Raw genomic sequence first — 25,723 nt, 5'->3', positions numbered from 1 at the left:
TGAAAAAAGTCACTCCTCAATGAACCCAAACATACTGCATTGTAGAGCACAATTCCTAATTAGTTCACAATATAAATAATTACCTTTATCATTTTCCATTCATATTTGGCTTACTAACACTTGCGGGGCCCTAAATAATAAATCTTCCTGAGAGGTAACCTGGAATAAAGGTTTATATGTTGAGGAAATTAATTATGCACCTGCTTTCAGCCTAACCTGAAGCCCAATGTGAAAGACAGGAAGTGCACATTGGGACCACTTCCTGTATTACTCTTGATAGTTTACGGATGCTGCTCATTCCAGCTTTCACTCATATCTTGGCTTAACTGAGCAACCTCCAGTTTACACCAAAACCAGCTGTGAAAAAGGACAACACTCAGGGTAGTGAAACCTCTTTCCTGCACTACAGCATCTTAACATTAAAGTCTTATAAAGAAAAAATAAACATCTTCCATGTACAGATATTAATTTTTAATGAGTGGATTGAGTAGGATGCCGTTTAAAAAAGATTTAGCATGTTTTCCCAAGCCTGTGGCCTGCGCTGTAGCTCAGAAAGGCACAGATTATCTCCTCCACAGCCTAAACTCAACATGCAGCCTCCCATCCTCCCTCAGTCAAGGAGTTTAAAATTGAAAGAACTTGTTTTCCACTGGCTGATGTCCGAGTTGAGCATGGTGCGCTCTGTAAAAGTGACATTCCCATTTGAGTCAATGAGGATCACGGTGTTAGTCCTGCAAAACAGAGGAAAGGAAAACCAGTCAAAAAAAACATCCACGCACTGTGCATTTTAACCTGCATGGCTGTGCAGATCTGATCTTAATTTTTCCAATTTCGCAGGATGACAGAATACACATTGATGTAAACTGGATTAGGTGGAACAACAATGTATCGAAAAACAAAGCACTTAAAGAGTCTGTTTAATACTTAAAGAGACGTATTACGCTATTAACACTCCTGAGAATCTAGACAAAGATAAAACATTTACTCAGACGTCCCACCTGACCTTGTGCCATAATTTGGAGATCGAACACATACTGCTGACAGAGCAGGAAGTGTTGAGAGGCGATATCCTTCCACCTGGCTCTTAAGAGTTGGGTCTGGCAGTTGTCTGCAAAACAGAATGATTTAGCAACACTGAGTCTTTCTTAATGGGACTGAATCAGACTCCAGTGGGGAAAGGGGTAGGAGCAGAACAGTAAAAGAGAGAATTTACTGATGAGAAGGCGAATTTGTCATTTTCACAATTACACACGTGCACGCACTGAATGGAAGGTTCCCCAGTTTCACGCTCTGTGTCCATCATCATGAAGTCTTGGACTTTTGAGCTCCTTCCCCACGGTTGCTCTAATGGTCTTACAAACACAAACTTTGCCGTCTCTGTTGGCAGACTCACGACTCTTCGTTGTTCAGGATGTGCAGAAGCTCTTGTACCATGCGCTCAGGGGGCAGGTTCTGATCGATCACGCTGCTGAAAATCCTCTTCCCATATTGCAGCTTCTTCCACGGTGTTTCCAAGAGGGAGTTACTGAGCCCATAAATACCTACAGGAGGCATTACAACACAATCACGCTTCACTAATCGCAGTTCACACTCCAAATGGGATTAGCAGTCCCCAAAAACAATCTGTGACAGTAGATTGTCCCAGTTCCACTATTCCAGCTTCCTGCAATAATTTCAACAAAGCATCTCTCCCTTTTCAAGCACTAGCAAAGGAATTTGATTAGGTAGCCTCCTTTTACAGTGTTACTCTTAATCATTTAACCCCCAGGACGTTTCATTTTTATTGTAACCAATATGATTTCAAATTGTGTTGTAAATTTCACTTCAGGCAAAGTTATTTTTAACTCTAGGGTGCTATAGTGAAGATGATACGGGTGACAAATGCCCTGCTAGAAAGTACTTGGCTTCTCTCCACAAACCAAGCTACTCTTGACAGAAACCAGGCCATCTGAAACTGAAGAGGCTTCTGGTTTCATTGATGAAAATCTATGAAAAGGTAAACAAATGCGATGAGCTCAGGCCTGGCTGATAACAGTGTTGCCTATGGAGAGAGAAATATGGAGTGCATGCAGTTGTGAATGGGGAGATTTGAAAGTTTCATTACATATGACAAAATACACACAATATTAAATCATCGTTGGGATTTAAGTGTTCATTTATACTTGATAATTTAATGAGGTTTTATTGATGAAAGGAAAACAATACTTGTGCTGAATCCAGGCACCATCAATGCTGCGTGGTTCTGCTTTTTTCTTTACATCAGGTTAAAGGCCTTGAAAACAGACTGTACAGACACACAAATGTATATGCAAGCACACAGAAAATGTGTGTTGGGGCAGAAAGATGTCAAAGATCCCAGCAGAAACACACCTGGTTTGAGAAAGATGGGCGCAGGGTTTCCTTTGTTTCCATAGTAACAAACTGTGTCTTCTTTGGCCCTGTACCAAACAAGACGACAGAGATTTAAGATGGTTACTGAGGTGATGAGTACTTTCAAAAATCTGCTCGAGTCTAGTATTTAAGATGTACAGAATTCTCTAAATGCAACCCCTTGAAGCTATGCTCTTTCACTGCCCAAGCCAGGAACATCTTATGCATCTGAGGAATACCTAATTGTGTGCAATGTGTGGGCACTGTTAAAAGGCATCCAGTCTCTGAAGCTCAGGGCACATCAGAACATAATAAATATTGTTCTTAACAATCATCACTTCAAAGTATTTAATGTGGAATCACTAATTTGGATTGATGAATGGCATACCCTCGGTGCCCAGAAATAAAGAGAAACAAACCATCACAAAAACTTTCCATCCAGATATAAGCTTACTTTTACTTTTCCTCCCAGGTCACTTTTTCAAACCATTTCCACTTATTTGCCCAGATAAACAGAAGATTGTATCTTTTTCTGTGTACTTCACTTCACTGACGTCCCCATTACTTTCACTTAAAACGGGAGATCAAGAAAGCCACTAAATAATGAATTACAGCTAGTGCAGCACCACAGAGTAATTACACATGGAGCTGAAAACTGTAGCTCCTGGCATTCGTTTCATGGTGTTCCTAGCTGAATGAGACCTTGCATGTTTAGCAGCAGAATTATTCAGTGTCACTTTCAGTCTCTGGGTTCACCGAGGTAAACCCATTTTTTGGGGGGCTGTGTGGTTTAACACAGGGCGTCGGTTTTTAAAAACCACTGAGCACTAACACAGTCATGAAGTTGTGTTCCTTAACTTCTATAAAGAACTTCGGATGCAGAGCCTGGAAAAATAAATTAGGTTGACATATAGGCTCAACTTCTCTTCCTAGTGATTACTTCTTCTTCCTAAGCAACGATTAATTATGAGCACATATGCCTGTCCAGGCTTGAAGGTTTTTAATGCAGTGGTAAAGCAATTAGCCCAAATATACAATGGAGTAAAGAATATTGCTACAGCTACAGCTGAAAAATCCTTATCTAAAGTAAACATCCTTAAGCAAAAGAACTGAACAGGCAGGTCAGACTCCTGTGCAGAAATAACAGTTAGCATATCGATCAAAAGATAAGTTAAAAATCACCCACTGATTTGACAGCTTCAGCCCATGAACAAACTATAGATTGTTTATTTAAGACTTTGAAAGGAGTGTTTAAATTATTTAGACCTTTATTGAGCACAATCTAGAACCAGTTTTTAAAGCAAATCAACCTCCAACACATTCCCCTTGACATTTTTATCTTATTAAAGCAGTGGGGACTTGCATTTAAATTGACAAGGACAGGTTTTAATCTACAGGGCATGTTGCGATGCACTGTGAAGAGCAGCTACAGCTTCTTCACTTTTAGCATTTCAATAGGCCTAAGTTTAATGTAACACTTGTTTCCATCATTTGTTCCCAGCATGTCCTGAGCCTTTCCCTTTTAATCACAGGAGAAATACTACAGAAGACTTTCCATGGTCTCTACTGCTGTACGTGTGGCTCAAATCAGGTATGATGCACTATTTATACTTCATTTTGTGGACTTTAATGTTCATGTGATTATTATTTGGCAAGCCACAAAAACTCCACTTGATCTGACCCTGTCACCAACTTTCACTGCTTAATATGCTGTCTGTACACTGAACTGATGCACTTTCAAACTATTACAGAATGTTCCTGGTCTTTGATCGCACGCTCATTGTGTAATGTTCCTGCCTGTGGGGTGGAACACATTGCTGGAGGTTTTTCTTTTTAAAGCAGTTTTTATATTCAGGAAATGGTGATAAGAATATCAAAACAACAGCAAGTCGGGCTGAAATGAATTTGGCAATCACACAGGAGACAGAAACACAGAGCAGTGAAAATTATATAATAACATGCAGGGTATTTTGTACTGCACTTCAATGAGAAACTCACTGAATAATAAAACATACATTTTACATACAGCACTTCACAACTTTTATACTTATAAGTTCATTCTCCTCCACACTCTTACATACTCTTCAAACTATAAACAAAGAACAAGGCATGGAGTTTCTCAAGACAACAGATTCCTGGCAGTAATCAGGGTTTACTGATGCCATAGAAATGAGGAGCTATGCAATGTTACTGTGCACTTAAAAATACTTGTTTACAATTTTAACATAAGATACCGTTTAAGTTCATACATTGCATTTTTTTAACATTCACTCCAGATGAGGTTAATATCCACTGACTCGAGCACATTGCTAATGTAGCACCCAGCCATAAAATGGGACAAGAAAACTGAACCAAGTAATTACAGACACATATGTTTAACTTCTGTTATATGCAAGGCTACGGAAAAGATAATTACAACTGTACTAGTGGATCTTGGGAAACTTTAGATTATGAAAGGGAAATGGCTCATGTAATGAATCAGTATTTTACGCAGGTGTTCACTATGGAAGAAGTCAACAACATGCCCCAGGCAGTAATGGAGAACGTTTTTTACTAAATAGCATTAGCATTGAAGAGGCAGAAGTGTTTGTTTCTGGTACTAGAAATGCTCACTAACAGTTCCCCAGCGCCCAATAGAATCCTACTAATTATACTCAAGGAAATAGGAGATGTTATTCAAAAGCCATCGATGTAAGACTTACAGTATAACAGTCACTCAAGACAAGGGTAGCACCCATGAACTGGAGAATTGCTAGGTCCCATCTATGAGATATACAATTATAAACCAATAAGTCTGATTTCTACTACTTGTAAGGCTATGGAAACAATTAGCGGTAACTTTGAGGATCACTTTATGAAAATCAGAGACTAAGGAATACACAACTTGGATTTAGAAGAGGTATGTTTGGCTTATGTTGTTAAGAGTTTTATGAACAAGCACCAGAAATAACATCAGGTCCTGGATCAATTAGTTACTAACAAGTTGCTAGATTAACTGAATGACCTCCTCTCATTATAACAGTTTATATGATTATCTGTATAGCAACAGGAATCCAGAGAATAGTCAACATGGATCTGGAAAAGGTAGGTTTTGCTTTTTTGATAAACAACAACATTAATAGATTAAACAGAGCATGTGACATGGTATATTTAAACTTTCAGAATGCTTTTGATAAAGTTTCTCATAGAATATTCTCAAATTTCAGGCATTAGGCATTCCAAGGCATTTTCTTTGTGCCGAGACTTGGTTAAAGTACAGAAGCGTACAATAAGGGGTGAATGTTCAGACTGGAGTGAGCACCACAGGGATCTGTATCTCTCTGTATTCTTCTAGAGTTAGTAAACAAGTCAAGCTTTCAGATGATACTAAAATAGGAGGAACAGCAAACAGTGCAGAAGCCACAAAGGAAATTCAAAATGATTTAGAAAAAAAACCTCAAGATTGGGCCAACATCTGGCAGATGACACTGAATGTAGATAAGTGCAGAGTATTACTTGCAGGCGGAAAAAAACAAACTATAAACATAAGAGGAGACACGCTGAAATTGCAGCATCTGAACAGGACATGTGGTGATGTGGTTTTGATGGCAGCTTACAGTCCCATCTTTTAGAAGGAGATAGAGAAAATACATTTAATGGGCATTCAGTTTTGTTGGTATAAAAAAGAGGAATGAAATAACAGTATAGGGATGTCAACTTCACATATAAACCACTTATAACCCTTTATACATGAAGAGAACTTTAATACAGTGTGAGTAAACTGGTATTAAAAAGTCCTTATCCATGAATAATAATTACCAAATATACTGCAGCCTGCATGTGGCGTCATTACATCAGACCTTCATTTATTGTTCCTTGGCTATAGATAAAAGATCTTGAGATGTAATTTGCGGTTCAAAGATGTGTAAATTCAGCACTTGCTGCAAGATATAACTATTGATCCTCTCCCTCCTCCCAAAACAGCCATCTGCAATAAAAAACTTTTGCGCTGTCTGCACAGATATCATTTTTGTTTCAGTTGCAGGGGGAAAACTAATAGCTCTATAATGAGGCTGTTTATTAAAGAGGTAAACAAATAAATTGTAATGACAGTTGCCATTTTTCTCTCTTCCATTACACTGAACACAGCACCTATCTGTCAGGATCCATACATCTCCTCCCCAGTTCATCAGACAGAGAGCACCCAGCAGACAATGAGAAATTGAATGATTTCAGCTCCAGATGATGGCTCGGCTGTGGCATACATCATTACCGAGGGTGAAAAAGAAATTGCTTTTCTCAGCCAATGCCTCAGCGGAATTTGCCATTTGCTTCTTTGACTGTTTATCACGCTACAACCACGACATCTTACTTTAACAAGATCATTTGAATTTCTAAACAGCTTTCCACTAAGACACTGGAGCCTGCAGAGACCAGCCTAGACCATTTACTTCAAATCAAAGTGGTTCACAATAGAGAGAACGTCAAGTGTGTTTGGTTATGGAGGGAAAGCAAGCAAATTACATGTTTAAAAACTTGTCTGTAATATGCTATACTCCCCTAAACCGACATCACCAGGAAGGATTTATTGTGAAACCCTGTTGAAGGTCTTCCAAGTTTTTTCACTAAAAAGCATTAAGTCATTAATAATGATACTGAAGCTTTTTCAACATTCGTCATAATTTCAAATTGTAACGTTTTTTACCTGATGATTTCATAAATAATATTTTGGAAGCACAACTTGATACGAATCATTAAACATGAAACAAGGCTATACGTACATCTTAGGACCTCTCCTTTCAGTTCTGGGAAAGGGACCAGCTTTGACTGCAATGTCCAAAGACATGCCTTCTTGTTTAAATAGGGAGGGGAAACAGAAAGAAAGGAGGATGCAGCTGCATAACAAGTTCTTGCACAACCACTCGGTGGACCTACTGAACTGAAATGCACGTACTTTTCAGTTCTGAAAACCCTATGCAGGAAAGCACAGGTAAGATAAGATCAATTTATTAGCCATATACAATTTCTTGCATTAGGAATTTGTCTTTTTGCATACATCAGCTTGTCTCTCCATGAGACACACATGTGAGAAGAGAGAAGCTTGGGGTCAGAGCGCAGGGTCAGCCATTTATACGGCACCCCTGGAGCAGTTGGGGTTAAGGGCCTTGCTCAGGGGCCCAATGGAGTGGGATTCCTCTGCTGGCCGCGGGATACGAACTGGCAACCTTCCAGCCACAGGCGCAGATCCTTAGCCACAGAGCCACCGCTCTGTACAATACGTAATTTCTAATGTGGTCTGTCTCTTAATGTCGACAACAAATCCTCTCTTCAGGGACTTCTGATGCCTGCCTTGCTCCTGCTGTCACCTCGCTTTAATCAAAAACTTGCCATTCGTTTTCTGCTTAGTTGATTACTCACTTGAACTCCCCAGCGATCAAATTAAAGCCATTGTACAGATGCCCTTCAGAAGATACTTTCTTCAGATAGGAATAGCTGTCCACATTCTCTGTCAAGAAGTTTGATACCAAAAACCCTGCAAAAACAAGCAAACAATGTAATGCGACACAGGTACTTTGTTGTTAATTTCATGAATCCGACATGTGATCTCAGCTCTCCTATTTCTGGGCAATGTTGCACCAATTACAAAACTCATCTCACCTGAAATTAACAAAAAGTGTAGAAAGTACAGTAATGAGAGCTTGTGGACTCAGAAGTACCTAACATCATAAACTCTGATATCTACAAAATTAAGAACCAGTAAGGTTCTTAACAACAAATAAGGTCAGGAATTTGGTCATTCATTTAATTACCATGGAGAGTTTTCATCCAAATGCAGCTAGTTAGAATTGACCTTAACACAGGCAAAACAAGAGTAACAGCCACATCATACAAAGACTTTTTCTCTGCCTCCTCTCCCTCTACACAGATTATTCAGTCCTGCATGTCTCCTGATCAATGCTGCTATATAATCAGCCTACTAAAGCATTAAAGCCATGAGGGGAAAGCATTATCTGGTAAAAGGTTTAAAGGCTGTGATCAGTCTTGGGTAATTGACATCCTTTCGCTTGCACTAAAACTTCAATCACTTGTTTAACTTTTTTCTTCACCACTTTGGCTTCTAGCTGTCCGTCATCAATAGGGTCCTGAGCTGCTTAGCGTTTGGATATTAATTCACAGTACTTCAAGGCCTGGAGAGGAAACGGCTGAATCAGAGACCTTTAAAAAATAAAACCCAAACACACAGCATCCCACAACTCCAATAAAGACACCCTGCTTCAGGGTATAGCACATCTGTGAGGCGCAGCTGAAGAATGAGTGGAGAGAAGATTAAGCATCTGCTATCAGACTGAACTAGATGTTGACTCTCAGACCCATTGGGGGCTGCAAACACAGACATGTGCTTATTCATTTTTCAGGTTAATGCAATGGGAAGAAAAGTTGCTCTGCCGAGAACTGTCAGAGAAAGAGAAAAATACATTTTGCTGTGTACCGGTGCCAGATTCTCACAGGCTTACTGTGGAAAGCTATAAAATCAGCAACTCACGAGTTCAAACTGGGGGCTGTATGAAGCAAGCAGGGGGAGCAGAGACCTTTGGGAGCAGTTCAGCATTGCAGGGAGACACAGAATGACATCTCAACGATGTGGAGGAGCAAACCAAATATTAAGATGCGCATGCATAACAGCTACTTGAAGGATCACACTTAAGGAAAGACATGGCTGTACTTGAGATGATATAGAGAAGGCAGCTAATCCCAGGACTGGGCTGCTTGAGCTGAGAAAGGAATAAGGCTGCATCTTCTTGGTCTTGAGCAAACAGGAACAAATAAAGAGGGAGTGCAGATTACAAACAGCTTCTTTGTGCTGCCTAGACACTCTGACCAGAGCCTCACCTCTGCCCTGGGCATCAGGGTTCTGTTTGGCCTCCATGTAATTGGTCAGCGCTGCAAACTTGCCCCTCTTCGTGATCCCAAGCCATGACCCTCCTTCCTTCCCTTCTTCCAAGTCTAGCCCTGTCACAGAAACAGGCCGTGAACCTTGAGCAAAATGTTCTAGTGACCCCTAAAATATAGGGGACTTGCTGAGCACAGTTAAAAAGAAAAACATGCACATGTACATACAGTACACCAAACGTTGTTCAATGTTTTGTGCTTTTTAATCTCTTTTAAGAAAAGAGATTTTAGTTTGATATCCTCTCCATACACAAGAAGGGAACCATTTGTCACTGACTTGGACATCTGTATGGCTAGTGTTAGCGTACAATCCAGAAGCGAAAGCAATGGGCGTTTATTTAATATCAACTTGAACAAAATAGGAGAAACCCCCACTGCATACTGTAGTCTCATGAACCTAGGCATGGGGCTGGTACACCAACACATTTAACTATGTGGTTTAATTATGCAGTATTTCATTTTATATAAAATTGGCATGGAAAAAGGTTATGTAATGTAAGAGAAAGTTGTTCATTAAAAAAGTGTTGTTTCAACCCTTTAAGATGACACCCTTCTGGTGAGATTCCGTTTTTTTTCCCCTTGGGTAAAAACAAAAGTTTTACAAAGCTTTGAAAAAGCCAAGGTGATTCTCAGCTCTCAAAGGATGACTGAGCCAGCAGTCTCAAACAACTATTTTGTACTGTTTCTAAAAATACTTGAAAAGGTCAGAACACAACTTAGCAGACAGCAGAGGATGCAGGTCATACTGTAGTTTTCTCCAAAGAAATGACAGAAGTATTTTTTGTAGGTATCAGTATTACAATCTCACTTATTTCTTAAATCAACTTCATCAGTGGTTGATACAAACACAAATCACAGTTCTAAGTCTTTATATATTTGAGATGTGCGATTTAATATGGTGATGATGCCAGCAAAATTATTCATAAAGCACACTTCCTTATATTAATTATGCAATATATACAGTTTAACTAATGGTTCCAATGCAAAATGCAATTTGTATGTCAGCATGTTATTCTGAAAGCAGCACCTAATGATAATGGAACACTGCAGTGAGTTAGGTGACAAACACTATTGTGCTTCCCTTTTATTCAAACCCCATCTTACCACTTTTTCCAGGCATAGATCAGATTGATTCCTCTCATGACCTCATATACAAAATATCATGAGTTGCTAAACAAAAACATCTGATGTTGACATTTTCAGATAAAACACATTTTCAGATACAAAAATAGGAACCATGTTCTCATAAAAGTAATGTGTTGACTGTGAACAAAGGATGCAATATGATAACTATACACATAAACAACGGAAGTCTCATTATTTGATTTTATGCATGATCAACAATCGCTCAAAAAATATTTCTAAACACTGAGACAACATTGGAGAGACTGCTGTTAAAGGGGCCCTGTACTCACCCTTGGGCAAAGGCAGTAGAAGCTTTGAAGAAGAAGAGTGATTGAAATGAATCCCTGTAAATCCAGCCTCTCCTGCATCTTTGTTAGCATTAATGGGCTCACACTTTGTAGTACTAAACCTCACCATGAGAAAAGCACACACAAAGCTGGCAGCGAAATGCACAAATTGCTGAGTGTGGTCAAACTTTCACCTTCAATTATTGGGCTCTGCATTTTTACAGACAGTACTAAGGTCAGAGCAAATTTGCAGGGCCTGTTGGTTTGCTCAGGCTGTCTGGTAGCGTATAACAACCCTGTGTAATGGGAGAAATGCTTAAAATATTCTCTAGAATGGTGCAGAGCTGCAGTGCACTGACTCACATATTGGTCAAGTAATAATATGGGACATTCTGAAACACCTGGGACTTTCTGAATCTTCATATATGAAGTCGGGAAAAATAGAAAAACAGATTTGGCATCAGCAAAGGTAGGGCCAGCACAAGAAAGCAATGAATTTAGATGCTAAAGAAGGCTGTGTACCCCATTACAATATGGAAAGTTATACTACACACCCATAACTACGAGCACAAAGCTTGATTCAAAAACAATACCAACTCCTGGTATACAAAAAGAAACTTAAAAGTCTCGTCTCATCTGTCTGTTCTAAGACATAGATCTCGGAAGGATAGCAGGTGAAGCATGAAAGGTATTCTGGGAAAATAAAGTGAACATGAGTACACTTTCTTACTCTTGATGTGGACAGGCAAGTGAACTATGAGCCCAAACAGTTCTACAATAGCTGACTCCATCACTAAAAATCAGGATCTACATGAATCCCCTTGGACCACAACGAGAGCAGCAGTAATTTATTCCTGCCACTGCCAATACACTTATCCATCAATGAAAAGCCTCTTCCCAGAGCTTCAAACTCTCTTTAAACAAAAAAAAAAAGACTGATGAAGAACAGCTGAGAGTCCCCATTTTCCTTCTGAAGGACAAAAAAAGCATTAATCGATTTTCTTGTTCGGTCTGATAGAGAACCTGAGAGAGGCAATCAGTCAATTACACATCATTGACTTCAGAGCTCACCAATGATCTGATAATGAAGAACTGTTTAATATTTACTAAAAAAAAACCTGGAAGATTGTTTTTTTTCCCCCCAGTTGTAATTTTCTGAAGCTAATTTCAATATAATAGCAAAGTGTCCTAAACATAGAATGCCTAAATAATTAAGCTATAATAATTGAGGACCAATAATGAAATACCTATAAAGAAAACAGCCATAAAAGGAGTTTGGCTCAGTTGGAAAACTTGACAGTAAAACTGCAAGTTAAACAAAAAAGCCTACACTAAAATGATTCATCAGAAGAAAAACATCAAAACTCACTTCCAATTATTTCCATATAAACAGTACTACTTTTAAAGGGCACAGAATACTGTATGTTTATTCCAAAAAAACAGCATTTCTGATGTGTGCTCCCCATACAAGTTTGGTCTGACCTTCTACAAAATACAATCCCAAACCAGAAGAAAAAGACCCTAAACAAGAGCATTTTAGCATTTCATTATACTCCCCCAACTTTATGTGACTCACTTTTTAATTAGGTAAAAAAAAGCTCTGTAAAGTAATTAAATGAATAGAGGAAACACCAAGATACTATTTAATTGATTGTATATAGTGTAGTGCTTATCATCCTAAAGCATTCCAGATCACTTCACATACAGTATAGGAGAGGACCCACTTCATCCACAACTGAAGAGCGGTATCCATCACAATATACTGTAGGCAGTGCTAAACTTTTTGACCAATTGACTTTAGGGAGGTTAGACTGTGCAGCCAGAAAGCTGGGGTTAACATCCCTACTCTTTTGAACAATGCCATGGGATCTGTAATGATCAACTATCTTTGTTCATGTCTCATCAGCAGGATGGCACCTACTGCAGCCTGTTCCTCAGTCACCATGCTGGGGCCTTGGCGAGGAAATTCTGGCCCAGATGGAAGAGCGTCACCAACACCACTCCGTTACCAAATGAACATGGGGACCCCCAAACAATAAAGGGTTCACTCAGGGCGCAGAGGGCACACTACAGTCCGGATATCACTGGTTCAAATCCGAGCTTTGCCACTCCCCACCCGTAACCAGATTCCTCAAGCAGCAGCAACACCATAGCTGGAACAGCAACCCACACAGCAGCCCACCCCTGGTACTTGGTGGGCACCTGTAAGCTTGCAGTGTTGCCAGCGAGAGCTGCAGCTCTCCTCCAAACGATGCCCACGCTGCTGAGGGTGCTGAAGGATTAGCCGTGCGATCCGAAATTGGATAGCTCCAGCAGGGCACATTCTGAAGGAAAGTGCAGCTCACTCGTCTATACAAGGGTCTCAGCAGCTCATAAACAGTATAACCAATTTCATGGCAAGGGAGAGAAACTGACTGGGGGCAGGGACATAAAAACAGCAACAAAAAAAAGTAAATGTGTACGTGTATACAAATATTTATAAGGAAAAATTGGAATGATACGCCTACTGTAATACAACTTAATAGGCTAGCCATTTTGAGGCACGTATTAAATAAATTAGGGATAATGCAGAGACCAAATTGTACTGTTTTTAAATAGGATTTTAAAATAATCCTATTAAACTGCTATTACTAATTAAAAAAATACGTTATGCATTCAAAGGGATAAAAACTCGATATTCACAAAAATAAAGAATCCTAATATGAAAAGGTTTGCTGTGTTGTTTCCACTTGAGCCACACATGTCAATTATTTGCTATGCATACATTCGGCATCCGGCTGTGACCGAGGGAGACCAGAGAATACAAAGACCCCATTAACTTCCACATCACACTTCTCACCACTGGGGCAGGAGCTTATCTTTTGAATGGGTACATAATACAGAAAATACTTGACTACTGTACAGCAATGCAAAGAAAATAAAGGGATCTAAACATTTAAATGAATCTTCCACCTGTCCAGTGTAGATTAAGACATTTAAAGGTGGCTTTCTGTCAGATCTTTAAAAATGTATTCACAGCCTCTTTTGTCAGTCACAAATATTCACCTTGCTAGCTGCTGAAATTAATTCCTCCAGAAGTTTGTGAAGGCTTTCACATACTCCAGTGGAACTGCCATATATCTGATGCTATTACTAGATGTCGGGGTGATACTTAGATCAAACCCATGATTAAATTGCATGACTTAATTCAGACAACATAATGAAAAGCACGATAAAAATATCACTTCTATTCAGTCCTGCGCCCTTATCATATTCTGAAGGATGGCAGAGTCGACAATGGAGACAAATGTACCGAGAAGACATTAAACAGCAATGCCTTTAATGTACAGCAGGAGACACTCTGCTCCTAATTCCTCTGCCTATAACAACCTTGTCTCCTCTTTATCACAGTGTCAGCTCTGCAATGGAAGATGATATTTCAAAAAGCCACAGACAGTACTTGAGGCAAGGTTATAATATTCAAGAATCCCAACATGCCTTCTTTTTCCAAAGTGCTTATGAAAGGTTCTAATAAAAAAAGTAAAACATCTTTTCACAAAAACTAATACAAAAGGTTAGCTCATGCAGAAACCAGCGCCTGGTTAAGCAGATGCGTGCAAATAGTTGTCACGCAAAAGCACAGATTCAGACACTCAGCTGCAAAATTATGCTGTGCATGTTCCTTCACATCTCATGTAATTGTGCAGTTCAGCTCTGTCCTTACCGCTGAGCACCTCGTTGTTGATTCCCCAAAAATGTGCAATCTTGGATGGCCTGTTGTAAAGTTCATCTCTGTTGGCGGCCAAAATCAGCCTAAAAGATGGAAAAACAAAGAAAAACAGAAAGGATGTTTTATGTCTCCTGCAGTGCTCATGAAGGAGAAACCAATAATAATAACAGCAGCTTTAGTTGAGAAACAGGTTACCTTTGACAATCAATAGTGAGAATCAAAGGAATATTGTTCTTATATTCATGTAGGCTATTAGCAAAAAAAAGTATACGGATTTTGGATACTCATAACTGTTTCAGGCATCATAAAGCCAGTAATCTCAGATAGTATAGATTACTATATCACTGCCTTAGAGAAAGGGGTGATTTGAACACACAATGGATGATACTGTATATAGTTGACATTTCTTCCCATGGTGGAATCTCTTGTTGATGGCAAATGCTAATCAATGCATTTTGTGCATTCAACAAAAGGTCAGTGTAACAACTACATAAGGAATTATTCTTTTTCCTAATAATTTTATGAAAAAGCAATATTTTTGGATGATCAAGATATGTTAATTTTGCTATGTAATTTTTTCCTGAGCATATACAGTATGTTTAAACAGTTAGCATTGTGCTGCCCAGGGTTCAATGTCAGACCTGGGGTGCTATCTGTGTGGAGTTTGTATGTTCTCCCTGTGTTCACGTGGTCTTCCTCTAGGTGCTCCGGTTTACTTCCACAACCCCAAAACACACTGTTAGGTTAACTGGCTTCTGGGAATACTGGCTTTTAGTGTGTGTCTGTGCATCTGCCCTGTGATGGACTGGCGTCCCATCCAGGGTGTACCCTGCCTTGCGCCCACTGCTTGCCAAGATAGGCTCCAGCTTCCCCGCGACCCTGTATTAGATATTAGATGCACCAATGTAATCATTTTTGATGCTTGTTTATTCACACTATCCGAACAATTTTTTACAGGGAAGAGAAAAAAAAACTTTTGCTTTCATACTTCAAAGAAGCACAGCGCCAACAGATCATTTTTTTTTTCCCTCCCTGTGCTAATTTGTATGCCTTGTTTCATGCCTAATAAGAAGGAAGAGGTGGCGGAGCGCTGCAGAGCTTGCTGAGGGATAGGTCATGCGCCGCTGTCATGAGCACAACACACAATCAATCATCCACGGAGAGCTCCATCAGTGTCCTGCCGATGCCGGACCACCTGAGGCAGTGCAGTGGAGCTTCACCAAAAAAAAAAAAAACGACCAAAAAATGAAAATACAATCCAATGAGAATTTCTCACAGGGTGCTCCTTCCAAATGTACCGCGCATCTGCAATGCAGACGACAAGAAAATGCAAAAGAAGAGGCCCTTTCCTGCAGAGACAAAACAAAACCCCCCTGAGGCACAGGAGACGTTCTTAGTAACACAGGGAAGTGGGGCCTTTCTCAAGGTGTGAGAGCATCCCCTCTCTCCGCTGCTGAGAATGAAATTCCCAGCCAGCCTTTCACAAAGCCTGCTCTCCTTGCCAGGGGATGCGGCAGCTCTCGCAAGCAGCCTATTAGACGGTACGTTTCCCCAGCTGGGGAGCGAACGCTGTAATTATACTTCCTCATTATGATAATGAACAGGCCGATCACTTAAAATTGATCCAAGCTGCCAGTGGCTTTAGCACAGCAAATTACGCGATTAATCCCTGCACTTCACTTGCCCTCGCCAGCAGGTCTCGCGTGCCCCAGAAATACAGTTGGCTCCGCCAGCACAGATCTCCGATTCCTGGCTTTCGTTTGTCTGTAGGTCGGACGGAGAATTTTCTTCGCCACTACATGTGTGAAACCCTTCCATTCTCCCTCCTGCCTTTCTATAAAACTGAGGGTGCTTGCCTGACACCGTTAACAACGACAAATGGACAGATGACACTGTCGAGCCACACAGTCAAAAGGCCTTTCCATACTATGAATTCAAAAACTTGCAAGAAAACAAATTCAACTGAAAAATACATTTATGTCAAACAAATTTTTCTATACAGAAAGCTGCACATGCAGGCTGATGAGCCATTATTGCTGATGCTACTAATGCTGTGTTTGATGCTAATGTCCTGAGACTTTCACTAGCGTTGCACAACTGTCGCTTATTTAGTATTTCAATGGTGCGTGACTTGGTGACTTAACATCAATGCTCAGCAACAGTCCGTGATATTTTTTTTTCCTTCTTCCGTTGCTGCCATCCTTCCCAGATCTTGGTTTAAACTTCATTTTGTGACTGTGCTGATGTTGCAGAAAATGTTTCATTACGCTTATCCCGCTCTAGGGAATAGTGCAGAGATACAGGATCTGCATCGCTAACTCTAGCATTTATTACCAATGGCGAGGCCCTCCGGAGAGCACGAGGCTCGTTTGAGAAAGGCATGTCCAAAATACAGGTCATAGGTCACAACCAGGATTCTGCCTCTGGTACAGGGGCTTTACCACTCTTGTGATGGGACTCCCAGGTAGCTCATCTGGTAAAAGCACTTTCCTGGAGAACAGGTAGGGCCCTAGGACCCAAATGCTGCTGGTACAAGACTGGCCAAGGTCCCTAACTGACTGAGATTGGGAATCTCAGGTCCACAGAAGGTTGGCTGTGCTTTAGTTGGACCAGGCGTCCTTGGATTTTGGTGCAACAGCAACTTCTGAAACCTGCCTGGATCGAGTCTCCGTTTTGTGGAGCTGCTCCCAATCCTGATCCTGGAGGCTGACACACCTGCCGATTGTCATTCCAGCCACTAACTTAACGGCGCTTCCTTGGAACATGTGCAAGTGGTCCCCCGCCCCCCTCTGGGCTCGGAAGTTTTGGAATGACACTTTTACGGGGGAGATCCAATAGCTAAAAGGCAACCTCCAACATGTTTAAGAGCCAAAAACAATCAAACAGTTCAAATGAATCCTGTCAGGTCAATTAAGGGTTCAATGGTACAACTGAGAGCTGGGCTTCAACAGAAACTGACAGGTGTGTGGGATTCCAGGACCAGGACTGGCAAGACCATAAATAGTTCTGCCAGGTGGAAGCACACAGCTCCTCACTCCCCCAGTGTGCTGCATGGGCTGTAGCAGCAGAAACTGGGAGATACAGAATCAGGGATTCCAAAACGCGAGGAAATAACATCAAAAATAACACAAGAGAGGGTTAATGCACAAAGTACAGTCCAGTCTGCTATGCACTCGTGCACAGTTCCAGTCAAGGGGAACAACATTCTTTTTTCTTTCCAGTGGTCAGAAATGCTGACTATTTGTAATGAGCAGATTTAAATCTGCAGTTGATGAAAGGAGTGACCTCAGCACGTTTCTGGGAATAATAAGAAAACAATAAAAGTAACAATTTAAGTCAGTGTCACCCTTACTCCCCTCAAGACATCTGTCACGAATTACAGTCAGTCAGTAATAATAAAGCAACTGATGTCACTGTCAAAAATTTAATAAGAGCTGAATAAATGTTTCTAATTCCAGATAGCATATGTAAAACCATTCACTGCTTATTCCCAATAAGGGTTGTGTTAACAAGCCTGGTGCAGGCAAATTATGTAGGCCTAAAGGCCTGTACTTCCAAATTCAATGCCAGGCAGATATTCAGTGCATATTGCACAGATTTCATAGAGCTTTTTTTAAAATGTAACTCCAATGAAAGAATAACCTACAGATGAAAGTTCATCTTTGAAGCAAGATAACTGAACTGCTTATGGTGCAAGCTGTGTTCCGAAGTCAGTGGGTGATGCCCCTACAATTCCCTATGCTGACAGGAATTCAGAATCGGAAGGGTACGAGTGTACGCTACCAGTTCTTCAAGGAATAATCACTGACTCCCTCTTTATATCTCTTGCTATTCATTGTAGCTGCCCTGTAGTGGAGCTCCCATTCATCTTAAGAAAGTGATCGGTTAAAAAAAACCATACATAACAATGACCTAGAGAGGGCAAACACAAAAGCATCACAGACTAATGGATACAAAGCAATTTCCAATGGTGTGCACTGCTAACAAAGTCAATTGATTCCTAGAAACAAAAACGGCTAATGATTCTTCACATGTGCATCATTATCTGCTAGGCCACTGATTAAAGCACCAGAGAGATCTGATTACTAGAGCTCAGAGCCTTTCCCAGAACAGTGGTAGTATGAAAAATATGCTCTATCCTGCCATTCCTCACTGTGGATCTCGGCACAGATTATGTAACCTGAATTGCTGAAAAATGTTCTTCTCAGAAAGGAACATACAGTGCTCATTTTCATTTGACACTAGAGCTGCAGTAAATCTTCTGTACTTTAACCATTCCAGTGTTATCAATGCTGTCAGCTTAACTTAATATGCAAATATATACCTGTTTGGAATTGAGACTGAATTTCTGAAACCTGAAAAATCTTTTTTTTTTCAGGTTAGAGAAGTCATTTGCTAACAGAAACACAATCACACCATCAACAAGTCACCTTTTAATCAGATCTTTTGACTACAATACAAGTTATTGCAACAACCTAGAAATGATGAGTTATAAGGTCAAATGAGAGTGACAGAAAATAATTCAACTTTGAACTCATACCTCAGCAGTGCTCTAATTATACTAATGAATAATAAATACTAAACCATACCTCTTAGAAGCACAGAGCATGGGATTATTAAATGCATGTCTGTAAAATGCATAGTCAGAGGCATTGACTTTTCTACCTCTGACCTGCAAGATTCCTCTTGGGAAAAGATTAGCTTTGACTGAAAAGGAAAGGTTAACAAAAGGAGACTCTTTAACCTTGTGATCTAGAGAATGTATGAAGGCTTATTTACACAGACACCATGAATGTGACCACTGAGAGCAGAGAACAGGGCAGCTTCAGCTCTTTTCTGACATTTCTAAGGCCTTTTGGTTCTTCAATAGATCTCACATGAAACTGATCTTTGTGCATCTGATTTGCTTGATACTTGATGCTTACTGACCACGGTTTCATATTTATGCAGTGTACTTCAATAATTACCAGTCCATGGTATTAAGTTCAGGTTTTTTTTATATAACTGATATGTAGGGAATATTGTAAAAAAAAGGTCAAATCAGTTACTTTAGATTTTAGAAATTGCGGTACACAAATACAGCTCTGTGTTACAGTTCTAGCAGCAGATCAAAAGCTGGGACACTTTAGGCATGACCCTTAAACATCCACGCATGCTAGACAATTTAGTGTCTTTTTTTACAAATCATTCGAACATAGAGTGCCCTCCAAAAGTGTTGGACATCATAAAGTCCACGTGTTGAAAACGTGTACCCGGTGCAGAGACAAGCTCTGAAAGCCCGAATTGAACCCAGCACGCTGGAGCGGTAAGGCAACAGCACCAACTACCATGCCACTGTGCCATGTTTACTTCAGACTAGCGTCCAGGATATAGGACTGGATCTTCTCTCGGGAGATCCAAACACTCCAAGCAAGCAAAGCCAAACCTCCAGAAACACATTACATTAAAACCACCAAGATCCAACTTCCACTATACACACAATAACACATTACAAATGTCTCCCTGCCCCCTCCGTAGGATCACAGTGGATGCAAACGTTTTGTTTTTTTTTCCCCAAAGAGGACATTGTCACCTGTACGCAGTCTTGGAGGCAGGGCGAGGATCGAACTTGAAGAAGATGATACACATGTGGGCCTCAGGGTGGGAAGCACTGCTTCAGCACGTCTTACTTAATTAACCGAGGTCACAGCAGGTTCATGTTGAAGGGGCCTGAGAAAGAGAGAGAAAAGTTATGACCCCAGGGCTCCTGCCACCCTGGCCAGGCTACAGTTCCCTGCTCAGTGAGACGATCGGGGGCCAATATTAAATTCTGGCAGGCCACCACAGGTCAGTCAGTGTCTTGCTGCTACTCTGTTGTTCCTCACATAGCATCCCTTGTTGACAAAACCCACTGCAGCATATCAGATTTTACATGGAAGAGTTACAACTGACCCATATGGATTGCTGTGGTTTGTCGGAAACAATAAATTTGGAACAGCTGCAACTCCCTAAACCCACTGGCACTGACCAAATTAAACCAATATATTTTCTAGGATAGATATGCGGTAAAATTTAACTCTGCATTTCGTGCTAACCATCAAGGCCAGAGTGATTTCATATGCTGCTGTTAAACTTCGGCTGATTGATTACCCACTTAACTCTTAGGAGTTTAAAATTTTAATTTTAAATTAAATAACATGGAAAATTAAAATTATCCTGAGATGCCACAGTCAAAGAAATATATATGACTTTAATTTTCATATGCATTATTTGATACCGACATAAAATACTGCTCACAATCTGGGTTGTGGCAAATCATCTGAATTGCAGCTGAAGAAAAAGGAAGATAGAAGATCATGTTAAATCATTCCACTGCTTCCATTTAAGAGGGGAGAAAAATGAAAACTGTCTCCCGAAAATGACTGAAATGACACGTTTGTGCACCTAAACTTTTTATTTTAACCACCAGTGCAACAGGTTTTCGGAAAACATTATAAATAAATCACAGGCAACAACAGCAGACAAACACTGCAAGGATATTAAACCCAATAAGACTGAGAGGCTGTTAGGTTGTATCTTAAAGTGCGGAGATTAATAACTCCAGCGAATCCAAGTTCAGCATTTTGCCAAAGAGCTGAAATACCCAAATGATGGGAATTCTACATACGTTATTTTCCTTCTGTGCTTTCACTTTCCCATTTCGTCAGAAATGTACATTTGCCCTTTGAGGTTTGTCTATTAATATTACAGCCGACAGGCTCTGTCAATGCACTGGCTTGCCCAGTTTTAGTTTTAAATCAACTACCAATGTCAAGTAAAGAAGAATTAGCCCCAGGTTACCTGGTTGAAGTAGGAATAAAATTGCACATTTCACTGCAGCTGATATAAAAAGATTATGTCAAAAGAAAATCAGACTGTCTTTTTCAAACCGAGCCCCTGTAATAAAAAAAAGAGAACTTCTTGCATGCTTCTGTTACTCTACTCACAAAGGCCATGACTAAGGGACTCAGAACATAAACTATTGTATTTAATAAAATAAGTATTATTAAAACAAGAACAAAAAGAACCATGCAAAATTTAGATTGAAATGAAGGATGTGCAGTTCTTTTAACATACAGTAAAGCGCCTTTGGCCTTCTCCATACACAGGCAGAATAACAATCTTAAAGCTGCTTAAAGAACACTGAAAAGACTCATCACAGTCATCTGGCTGGCGCTGCTGGAGTTGACTGCAATAGATCAAAACCTCTAGCCTTGCAAAATCCCCAAAGTGAGTGAAAGTGAATTAAACAGAGCCCTGTGGATGCCCTGCTGAAGCACAGCAGGACAGGGGACTCAGATGACACCCCCAGGTTTCCTGCTTGATCCATTCCGGCGTTTCTGAGCTGGAAGCTCTTATATAAGCCAGTGAGAAACTCAGGCACCGAACATTTCAAGCCTACTACCTTATTTTGAGCAAATGCACAGAGGCCGTCACAGGCAATTTAAATGAAATTAACCACATTACCTTCCTGCTCCAGCAGCACGCACTGTACAAGAGCCTACAAGCTCTTAAAAGCTGAAACGGACCCAACCACTGTGTCAATTAGGAGTTTTATCCGCGCCCCAGAATTAAGCGGGGCTGGGAGCAATGGAGGCTGAATCGGATGTTCTGTGTCTGCTTCAGGACAGAGAGGGCAATGTCAGACAAGCTTATTACACAGGGGAAAGAGATTCCGGTGACAGATTGAACTGCCGGCTGTGTTAGACAGCCCTGTGACAAAGGTGATGGGAGGGCTTCTGTAGCGCTATGTCTGATCACCCAGGGGCACACGTGCTCAAGCTGCACCAGGAGGGGTGCCTTCACTGCGCTCCTCAGAAGTGACCTTAAATATAGTGCGAACCAAATCAGAATTAAAACTGGATGCACACACTGATGCAAGCTACTTTTTTCGGTGATAAAAAGAAGCAATTAAATGCACTTGGGACCCCTCTTCTTTCATCTTGAGCTCCTGATTTTTTTTGCGACTTTCAGTTCAACAAAAGTGCTGGATGCGGCATCACAGCTACCTTTGCAAGGCTTTCCAAAATCCCGGTCATCAACCAACGTCAAGAAAGGCTTAAGATTATAAACCCCTATGCTTTGCATCAGAAGCCAACACTGGAGGTCAAAACAAGGACAAATGATTTGGTTCTTGGGGAAAAAAAAAACAGATGGATATTTAGTCATGCGCAATTATGTACAGTGGTATTTTTTTTTAAAAAGCCTGAGACGCAACAAGTCAAAAACAGGGAATTTACCAAATAGGAGTAAATCCAGATCAACAGAAATAAAATGAACTGCTAAAAAGTGTTAAGCAGTAGATTTGAAAGAAGATGTAAAAGCAGATCCAACTTGTCTTAGTTTTTGTTTTACTTTAAAGAGCATTTCACCCCGAGATGAAAGCCACATTATATGGGTCACTACAGATTCAGCGCTGTAAAAGACCAAATAAAAGGCTTTGCACTTCAAATTCTACATTTCCTATTAAAAAGAACCAAGCCATTTGTGGCAGCTGTGTTCCATCTCATCGACAATAGGCTTCTAGAATGTAGAATGCATTGCATAATAGACAATTCTGTAATCTCTTGCTCTCTGTGGTCAGCAGTTTGAACCAACGGTACTTTCAGACCATTTCATTAGGAAAAAGACTCAATTTATACGAAAAATAAAGGAAGACAGCAGGGAGAAAAAAGAATCTGTGTTTTTTTTAAATCTGATGGATAACTACAAAGAGTTCGACGACTCAAGTTAACCTCTTTCTGGCAATGCACCAGAGTAAAATGACCTTTTTTTGGGAAATTTAAAGAAGAAAATCAAAACCTGTTGAGTCTTTCTTATGAACGGATTAGGTACTTTTCAGATCCTAAAATTCTAAATAAGGAGAGTCAGATTGCATTCAACAGGTCTGATTGCCTTTCATTTGAAGTACAATGCAAATATACAGATATGTTCCCTGTCAAGGTTAGATCTTAAACAAATTCTTGACTGAGTGATGAGCCAATGAAATCCACAATGTATTCCACAGATAGAACAGATACAGGGCTGCCTGGAGGGCTTTAAACAAAGACATTAGGTCACATAGCTTTTCAGTTATGAGCAAATAACAATTTCCAGCATTTCAGCCAATTTCTTCTTATTTTAATAATAATTTACAAGCACAGCATGCCAAAACATTGGATTCTACATATATCACTTTTTGTCAGATAATTCTTCACTCACTCCCCCTGCAGATGATGACAAACATTTCACAATGAGTGCTTTCCTTTTCACTGAGTGTACTTTGTTAGTGTGTGCAATTCTATTGGTCACATAAGGAATCTGACATTTAGTCTAGTTATAAAACAGCATATTTGAAAACAAAAATCTGAAGAACATACAAAGAATGCAGGAATTACAAAACTCTGCCCTTTCCCCTGCTCTCTTCAGAATAGAGTCTATTCGTCCATAAATAAAAAAACAGTCAGATCGACTGGCTTAATTAATCAAGCCATTTCGATTATTTTCACTTCCTCCAAACAGTTGCAGATTTCAAGTTATATTCTACTTGTACGCTTTAGCAGGTGAGGTAACTCGAAATAACCGAGTAACAAAGTGGGAACTGGTGTGTTATGTAACTAGCTGACAGCAGGCTACCCGTGATGAGGAATTGAAGATTATAACCCCTCATGTGTTGGAAAAACTTTGTGAGAATATTATATAGGGAGGAAAACCAGCCTCCTGCGAACATATGGCCTTGCATGTACAGCATACTGTAGATTCCGTCAAGTGAGTGATACGCACGGTTATGACTGACCTCGCAAGCACGGTTTTTATGGGGTTTCTCATAAATCACACTATTTGGTTTTGAAAAGCGACGCCTACACTTGACAATTATCTTACTACTATGTTCTGAATTACTGCAATTAAAACGGCATATAATCACAGTGTGCTAACTGGCATATATGCTAACAGATTCGCTATAACTGCACTGCGCTTTAAATAATTGAGTTACGTATTTCTAACTTACCCATCTAAAACACGTCGCACACCTGTTTCTTCTGACTTGTGCCCGAGATGTAGCGTACTAGGTACACAGAATTGATCATACTGGATCATCATCAGAAATCATAAACTCTTTGCAAATAACGTCTTTAAGCTTCTGTATTGAAATTTATGTGATATCTGTTTTCATCTAGCTAATGGCGAAACTACCTTTCCCTACCGTTTTGACAGGGGATATGCATTATTAACCATAGGGGATAAGCATCAGTCACGCCTCGCAAGTTTAAAACCACGCTCACAGTCGTATTATATCGCAGTACTCTGTACCAGTTTCAAGCGCTTGGAAAACAGCCGACTTTTTCTAACTGCTTCACAGACAAGGTAGCAAACACTATTATGGTTTATTACCTCGTCCTATTTTTTTTTTCAGAACAATTTTTGACACTGTTAAGATGAAAATAGAATTGTCTGTCTTCAACACAAAAGCAAAAGTCAATCCTTCATAGCTTCTCCGTCGCCTTGCACTATTGGCAATAGTCTGCTTCAGGTAGTTCCAGGGAGGTAAACATATCTGGAGCTACTGTACAGTAGATCATGTTTTTTTTTATTTCTATTTCCCTTAATTGTTAAACAGATAACGAAACCACCACCTCCCTGGAGGGTCACCGCAGAATGCAGTTTTAACTTCCTGCCTTTTTTTTGTTTTTGCTCACAGTCAGGATTTATTTTCTTGCTCATTAAATAATTCGCTTTCAACCCGTATTTTGTTACTCACAGATCCGATTGCTGGCAATGATCAACACAAGAAGTTAAATCCCACAAGTTACCGTTTTGTTTTGGGAGGACACAGCAGCAACGCGCGCTCTGATTGGCTGCGTATGGAGGGGTTATGACCTCACTCTGTTTGTCCCGCCCCTCGGTTTTTTTTGCTGATCAATGATTAATTGAGAAGCCGCTAATAACAATCTTTATTTTTTGCTCACACCTGAAGAAGGCTCCACGGCCGAAACGTTGTGTTCTCTTTCTTCTTTTTTTCAGCATGGAATAAACCTATTACTTGTTCCTTTGCAGCCTACGCATGCTGACGCAGCTACCCACCTGAATCTTTATTTCATGTACCACCTTTTGAAATCCGTTGCTTAATTTCAGAGCGGAGATGGCGCATGGTGCCTAAATATCTAAATGTGATCTGACAACGCTTTAAACAATCGGCCATACAAATAAAGTATTTTCCGCTGAATCAAATACAAATAGAGACATCTGACCCATAATTTTCCTCAAAACAAGTGAATGATATCCAAATTGCAAGGACTGTTTCTGA

At 40.2% G+C, this 25,723-nt stretch overlaps 1 protein-coding gene across 3 annotated transcripts; it reads right to left on the bottom strand.

Moving 5' to 3' along the window:
• Positions 1-449: 449 nt before the first annotated feature.
• On the bottom strand, positions 450-25,305 carry tango2 (transport and golgi organization 2 homolog (Drosophila)). Of its 3 annotated transcripts, none has more exons than XM_015365922.2 (9): positions 25,230-25,305; positions 19,994-20,130; positions 14,416-14,504; positions 9,241-9,360; positions 7,768-7,882; positions 2,371-2,438; positions 1,394-1,541; positions 1,004-1,108; positions 450-731 (listed from the first exon to the last, which is right to left on the bottom strand). In XM_015365922.2, exons 2-9 carry the CDS (start codon positions 20,047-20,049, stop codon positions 611-613), a joined length of 822 nt encoding a protein of 273 aa, XP_015221408.1. In that variant the 5' UTR covers positions 20,050-20,130; positions 25,230-25,305; the 3' UTR covers positions 450-610. The 3 variants fall into 3 exon arrangements, with proteins under 3 accessions (XP_015221408.1, XP_006640218.1, XP_015221410.1); XM_006640155.3 differs by having other exon boundaries at positions 25,178-25,263; XM_015365924.2 differs by lacking the exon at positions 25,230-25,305 and adding an exon at positions 24,428-24,514.
• Positions 25,306-25,723: the final 418 nt, after the last annotated feature.

Source organism: Lepisosteus oculatus, chromosome 22 (genome assembly GCF_040954835.1).
Source record: "Lepisosteus oculatus isolate fLepOcu1 chromosome 22, fLepOcu1.hap2, whole genome shotgun sequence".
NCBI classification, from domain to species: Eukaryota; Metazoa; Chordata; class Actinopteri; order Semionotiformes; family Lepisosteidae; genus Lepisosteus; species Lepisosteus oculatus.
This window is presented reverse-complemented; position numbering and strand designations above follow the sequence as displayed.